General features: G+C 35.6%; 1 protein-coding gene across 1 annotated transcript; it reads right to left on the bottom strand.

Annotated features, from left to right (window-relative positions):
• Positions 1-6,848: 6,848 nt before the first annotated feature.
• Positions 6,849-7,796, bottom strand: LOC307110116 (olfactory receptor 51G2-like; the record flags this gene model as incomplete). Its single annotated transcript, XM_079789161.1, is given in 2 exon segments — positions 6,849-7,712; positions 7,716-7,796. Coding segments are annotated over 2 exon segments (945 nt in total).

Genomic DNA, 7,796 nt, shown 5'->3' with positions numbered 1-7,796 from the left:
GATGACCTGGAGGGGGAGAACTCCAAGCAGATGTGCATTCACAGGGACTGGAATCAAAGGAGTTTCTCTATCAAAACCTGTTCTATAACCTAAGACATTAAGTTCCCCAAATCATGGCCTTATAATCTTCCCAAGTCTTTCTTCCAGTTCATACATAAGGAGTCTTTTAAAAAAGATGTATTTGAATCATTAAAAGAAATCTTGCGAACATGTAAGTCTGTCTCAGGAGCCACTCAACACAATTTAACCCCAAATGAGAGTTTGAAACAGCTCTTGAAAGGGACTAAGATAGACTTATTCCCCAGTCTACATTATAAATTTTGGGGAATGGACTCTAGCTCCAATATAGTTGGTGTGCCTGGTCTGGAACCAGAATCAAGGTTTCTCACTTCCTGTAAGGTTCTCCTTCAAATGCCTTTGAATAGGTGCTTCTCCACTATGGTGAATATGAGAATTTTGCATAGAGGCATCTTTCATAATTAAAAGAATGCAAAATAATTCCTCTTTTTATGTCAAGTACCTGTGTAAACACACAAATTCTTATCACACATATAATTTAAAATATAAAGCTATGGCAAAAATAAATTAGACATTTATATAAATACAACTCATTCTCTAAAGTACCTGGTCATGTGGAACATTTAATACAATGATTCTTAACTTACAGAATATTGAACAGGTACTTTGAAACTTATGGATTACTCTTCAGTATTATTCTGATGAGAATGTAGAAACTAGAAAAAAAGACATGTATTTGCCAATGAATCAGTACTTAGATGCACTGGAGAGAAAGTAGTCTCTAGAGAAATACAATGAACTTTGGACAGATTTTTCTGTCTTACTTGTGGTTTCACCCTTGAACTTTGGCCACTTTTCATGTCCTGTCATCTCAGCTACCTCCTTATATTTAATACATTTTTAATTCTCTCTTTTTTTTTTTTGAGAACACAATAAAGAAAACTCCATTTGAAAACTTTAAATCTTCCTTCCTAATTAAAAAAACAGAAGAAGGAGATTTCTTGAATTTTCCAGAAATAGAGAATATTGAAGAATAATAACAACAATAAGGACAACTTATTTTTGAAGAACCTTATTTAATAATATATTTGGAGGTGTTTTGTTTTGTTTTTAGAAAATGACTTTTTTTCTTTATTTTGTCATCTTTCCTTTTATATGTCTTGTATAGTGCAATCCATTATTCTTCTTTTTGTGAAGAGGAGGTCCACATAATAATGAATTCTGTCACCTTTTTTTTCTGCAGGTAAACATGTGCAAGTGTAATTCATTACTGTTGCAATTCATTACCATTGTATTTCATGTAAAGCACTTTACAAAACATTTTCACTTAGATCATTTTAAAGTCTCTTAACCCTTAGAGATTGGCAGATCAGTTTTCCAGATTAATAAGATTAATTGTTAAGAACTCAAGTATATAACTTTGCTAAAGTCTCATAGATTATAAAAGGAGGGTCCAAGACTAGAAATAATTCTGACCCAGTGATTTTGTATTCTGTACATCATTGTTTGTAACTTAAGATAAATGTCAGCTATTAACCAACAGATTCAAGACACAAGCTTTATCCTTAAATCAAAGGAAACTATAAACACCCATGAATTTCTATTTTTAAAAATTTCCTATGTAATGGCCACTTCTGATTTTCCTCTTATTCTCTACTTCAATCCTTCCAGAATTAAACAGTCCTAATCACTGTTCTAGATTCTGGTAATAGAACTATTAAAAAATTAACAATAAGGTCCCCCAAATAAGGAGTCAATATTATTTAAAATATGTTAAAAAAATACAATGTAGAAAGAGAAAGCGGTGTTATTTTAGATTGAAGGTAAGTTATAGCTCTGTGAGGAGGGGGTAATGGAGAAAAAGCAAAACAGTAAGAAGGTGCAAGGCAGTTGGAAATTTGTAGGTGCATGGGTGAGTGAGTGAGTGATTGGTAGAGAATGTATAGAGATGCATCAGGAAAAATCTCAAGTTATCAGCACCCAAATTAACTAGGAGATAGGTATCTATTATAGGTGGAATCATGATAGAAATAAGAAAGTTGTGAACAGAGACAACCTCTAGAGCTAACACAATCACTTAAGAAAACTGCATTGTACCTGACTAGCAGATTGGGGCTATTCTCTTCTGTGCTGAATATATATCTAGTGGCACTGGATTATAAAAGGAGGGCCTGGGCATCAGCAACTGAATCAGGATTCTGGAATTGAAGCTCAGCATTTGGCAATTTAACAAGCCCTCCAGGTGATTCTAATCCAAAGCTCTGAGAACCACTGCAGTACATGGGAAGGTATAGTACTGCTTTATAAGGAGAAGTGACCAATGCTGTTGCAGTCCCATTCAAGCAAGAAAGTAGAAGACAAGCAAAGGTAATAAATTAAGAATAAAGGAACACTCTTAGATAAAAATTAAAAAAAAAGGTGCTAACTTCTGAGATGAGACCCCAGTGGTGCTCAGTCACAAGCACAGATTCTTTCATTAGGATTTATCAAATGATCTTACCACAGATAATTAAAGACCAATAAGCATATGGTAATTATAATAAATAAGGATACTGTTTTTTCCTTGTAATTTAGCGTACAAAGTAACATATTTTAAATAAAGTAACCTGTAAGTTAGCTAAATTCTGATGCTTTAGAAAATTGGACAAGCTGTATTATCCCTTCTACATATAAATTTTTGAATTTTTATTCAGTTACTAATATAACAACTGGAAATAAGTTGAGGAAATGTTAAAAACACACACAAAAAAAACATTGACTGGGAAGAACCATGCATTCAAATTAAGTGTCTGAATGCTCTTTGTGAATTCTCCATCTTACATTCACCCTACACTGTCACTATCTGTATTTTAATTTGAGAAACCCCACATTTCTTAACAAACTGAAAGATTTCTCACTTTACCCATCAATTTCAAATGCATATATACAATCACAATGAATATCCATAATGTAAGCAGAGTCAGAATTCCTGACTTTAGTTAACTTATCATTTGAGAAAATGGACCTATAAAAAGGCATAGCGATGTTCATATATGTAGAGAATATTGTTTCTGTACATATTACACTAAGTTGACTGTCTAGAAGAGGAAGTTTCATGAGTATATGTGTGATTGTGTGATTTTTTTTTCATTTTTCAATTTCTAAGGAACACTTGTTGAGTAAATGAATTTAGTGTTAAGAAGCAGAAGAATATAGTTGAGAAGGCAAGGCATCTGTTTTTGGTCCTGTCTTCAGCACAAAAACAGTGGGAAAAATACTTAGATGAAATTTGGGCTTAAGCAAGAGCTACTTTTCCGAAATTTCAAGAATACACTATGAGCTACTTCCTTATTAGAACTATTTATTTTGGCCTGTCAGCAGAATTTCCATCAGGTGTAAACCTATGGCATCATAGTAAACAGAGTGGGACACCATGCTGAATTTCCCAACACGGAGTCTACTTTCTTTGGCAACAACATGACGATTTCAGATCAACAGTATTAAGAGCCAATATTCTGCCATGATAGTAATATGAAATAATAAGAGAATGGGTTTCATGTTCACAAAATATTATCTAGAACTATATCCATATACTCACTGAAAATTGAAAATGGGTAAATTTTACTAATTTTCATAGCATACCAATTTTATAGGTTTAATTGATGATAAAATAAGATAATGGATGAAAGACTTGGAGAGTTCCTAGTATTCTGCAAAGTACTTATAATGTAAATAATACTTGTTAATATTTGTCTTAAAGTCACTTATTATGACCAAAATATAAGGAGTTTTCTCAAAGATGATTCTTTAAAGATTTTGAAAGATTTGCAACTAATCTTGATTACCGTGGGTTTATCAATTCACATCATCATTCTGTTACCTTCCATCTTGCAAGAAGAAGCAGACTATCTTTTCAAACTGTCTTCACAAATGAGCAACTCCCTATATCATTCTGCTCCTCAAACTTTTCATCTCAGCTTGTCTACCTTGGAGAGGAATAGAATCATTTTCTTAGAGCCTCAGGTGCACCCCTATCAGTCTGTATTTAAAGCAAGGAGAAGTTTTGTGATGAGTAACCAGCCCATCATAATTGCCCATTTAATTGGTTTTATCTATTATGCCAGCACATTTGAGGAATAATTCAGGAAACTCATCCAATAGATCTGAAGACCCCTTTTTCTTTCTCTAATTCTTTAATATACTGTACTTAACTCAAAACATATTATTAACACTATTTTTTAGGTGCCCACTAGCAAGGGGCAAATGGCTTTACCCCTTTCCTCTCTAAACCCTGTGTTATTGACTCACCCACAAGGAGAAAAGAGCTGAGAACATTTCTCGTCATCCTCCAGGTTACAATAGAAAGGAATTTGCAATGAAGAGTGATTTTACAGCCAATCAGCCAATTCTTGGCTATTATTCCTTGATGAACACAACAGGTGCCATGGGCTTTGGGGCAGCAACTGCCTTTAACCATGTCACTGCCAAACAAGTTTTGCAATGGGCTATAAAGAAACTCCATTGTGATTGGAAATCCTTTAGCCCTGTCCAAGTCTGTCTCAGTTTCTGAGAGTACCCTTATATTGTGTTTAAAAAGTAATTGGTTGTTTGTGAGTACAAGCTTCAATATCAGAAATACCTGAGTTGAAGATGGTCTCCACTGGTAATTATATAAGTTACACAAGCTCTTTAAGCCTCATTTTTAATATCTGTAATATATAATGGTAATACCATTGGGAGATTATAGATATATGTTTAACAATAAATGGCCCTGAAGTGAAAATGTGTGGGTTTGAATCTCAGCTCCGTCACTTAATAGCTCTGAATGTCTGGGCATGTTATTTAACTTCTCATTGGCTCAGTTTCCTCATCAGTGAAATGGGCACCATGAAAGAAACTAATGCACATTATTGTGAGGATTAAATGAGGTACTCCATTAAAAACCTTATAACAGCTTGTCAATACTAAAGTAGTTATTATTATTTTATTATTATGAAAGACCTGAGTTGATGCTATTTAATATAATATATGTAAATATATCATTCCTGAAAAATCACACATTAAATATTTAATAAATTTTATTGTTATTATTATGTTCATATAAATGCAGCAAAATACCCTTTTTATTGTTGCAACAGAAATAATAAAAGTTCAATAAAATGAAAGACTTTCAACTTTGAGGATATAGCTCTGTAGTTAAATAGAAATCACAATTTTAGCTACAGCATTGAAAACCAAGGCAGGCAGCTCATGTCCTACAAAAATAATGTTTTATAAAATTATTTTGTTTCACAATATAAATGGAAAACAAAACAAAACCCTGTTTGTTATGGGCACACTTATTTGTTACACCCCTGAGTATGAATGAAAGAAAATAGGGAGGCCCCAGCCATAATGGATCTAGAACATATTCCAACAAATAACTCTAATTCTAGGCAAGATATATAAAATAGGCCAGACATTAAAAAACAGACAATGATTAAATATTTCATCTTTCTGGTATCCACTTAAAACTCATCACTTTAAAGAAGTATCTCTTGAAATCTCACTGGTTAAGTAAACCTGAACTTCTTAGTGTCTTCCCTCTAAACTGTACTGTCAGCCATGGAAGCACCTGGAGACATATGTTTAAAGCCTATTTCACTGAATTATTTAAACTTTTCATACTAAGGAAGCAATATTCTATTTTGTTTTCTGTATACTTTAAATAGGAGGTGGCCCAGCAGAGGTAATAAATATAATCCAAATGAGTGACTATGTAGGGCAGAAATAAAATGTTGATAATGGTTTTTTTTTTGCCTTCCCTTCACAACATTGTAAATAACTTTATAATACAATCTGATACAAAATATTAGCACTTAAGTGAAATACCTGCTTAACCTATTACTGGTTATGTTTTTAATAGAGCAATTCTATCAGCGAAGTTAGCTGAAGCTTTAATCCAGAAAGGAAGACCATGACAAAGTGAGCAAATCAATTTCTCTAGCTTTGATTTGTTTGTGCAAACCTAGTCTGTTCTCATAAAAATGGACTTTAAAAATTATTATCTAAAGTATGGAGGGAGCCTTAGCTGGTTTGGCTCAGTGGATAGGGTGTCAGCCTGCATACTGAAGGGTCCCAGGTTTGATTCTAGCCAAGGGCACATGCCTGGGTTGCAGGCTCAATCCCCAGTAGCAGGGCGTGCAGGAGGCAGCCAATCAATGATTCTCTCATCAGTGATGTTTCTATCTCTCTCTTCCTCTCTGACATCAACAAAAAAATATATATTTTTAAAAAGTATGGAGGGAAAGTTGACTTATATATGGAATCTACCATTCAAGAACTGCAGCATTTTGATGTAGTTTTTGAGGGCACATAGTATCTCATTTATGTATTAAAAGTGAGGAGCAGGGCTTTCCCTTTATTCAAAGGGCTAGGTATAGTTAATATGCAAGTCAGAAGAAAAACATATTTTGATTTCACATACTTGCAAAACTTTCAGAAAGTACAATCAAGTAAGGCCCCTTTGAGCTTAATTTTGTGGGATTCTAGGTTTTTAGTTGGAAAAGATCTTAAATGTCATTAAATCCTACTCTTCTAATCTAACTGATTTACATGGAACTGATACTCTCTCCCGAGGCTGTTAGTTTCCCCTAACCAGAGGTCTCTCAGGCTGACAGTGACATTTGCAGAATAAGAAACATTTTCCCCTTTGGACAGGTACTGCTCTGATGGCTGGGGAAGCACCATAATATATTCAGTCATTAGTTTTTGAATAAGTAATTGATCAGAGGAGAGGTACATTCTACCTCCTATGTGGTATGTCTTAATCAGCAGGTTGACTATCAGAACCAATATTTTGTCCTTAGGGCTCAAATCTTTTTCAGGTGGAGCAGCTTCAGAATGCGTACCCGAATCTCTTTGGTTTTTATACTGTAGACAATTGGGTTGAGCATTGGAGGTACAAGAAAGTGCAGATAGGAGAGAAGCATGTATACCTGAACTGGTAGTTTCTTTTTCCCAAAGCGATGGATCATGGACAGGCTGACTAGTGGGGTATAAAAGAGAAGTACAGAACAGATATGGGAAATGCAGGTGTTGAAGGCTTTGAGTCGCCCAGCACTGGAAGCAATGCTTAATACTGTCTTCAAGATCAGCACATAGGAGAGGAGAATGAGTACAGCATCTGTCCCCAATGTGGAAAGCATGACGAAGAGCCCAAAGCCACTGTTCACAAGAGTGCTGGACCTGGCCAGCCTTACAACATCAGGGTGAACACAATAAGAATGAGACAGAGCATTCACAGGCTGGAACTGAAGTCTTCCAAGGAGTACAGGCAGGGGCAGATGAAGGGCAGCACTGCGGGTCACAATGGCCAGCCCAATGGCCCCAATGCGCTGGGTTGTGAGAATGGTGGCATAGCGTAAGGGCTCTCGGATAGCCACACAGCGGTCAAAAGCCATGGCCAACAGCACAGCTGACTCAATGACTGAGAAAGTGTGAATGAAGAAGAGTTGCACAAAGCAGGTTGCAGCTCTCACCTTCCTCTGGCCTAGGAGAAACACGGCTGCCATTGAAGGCAGTGTAGAAGCTGAAAGGCCCAAGTCAGCCACTGAAAGCATGGAAAGAAAGAGGTACATGGGTGTGTGAAGGCTGGGCACAGACTTGACAATGTACATTATGATGATGTTGCCCAGCAAAGAGAGACCATAGATAAGGCAGATAGGAATAGCTGTCTAGCAGTGAGCACTCTCTAGTCCTGGGAGATCCATCAGTACGAAGAAGAAGCTGCTGGCATTATTATTGCTAGGAATTTCCAT

This window comes from Cnephaeus nilssonii (genome assembly GCF_951640355.1).
Source record: "Cnephaeus nilssonii genome assembly, chromosome: 13".
Lineage (NCBI taxonomy): Eukaryota > Metazoa > Chordata > Mammalia > Chiroptera > Vespertilionidae > Cnephaeus > Cnephaeus nilssonii.
This window is presented reverse-complemented; position numbering and strand designations above follow the sequence as displayed.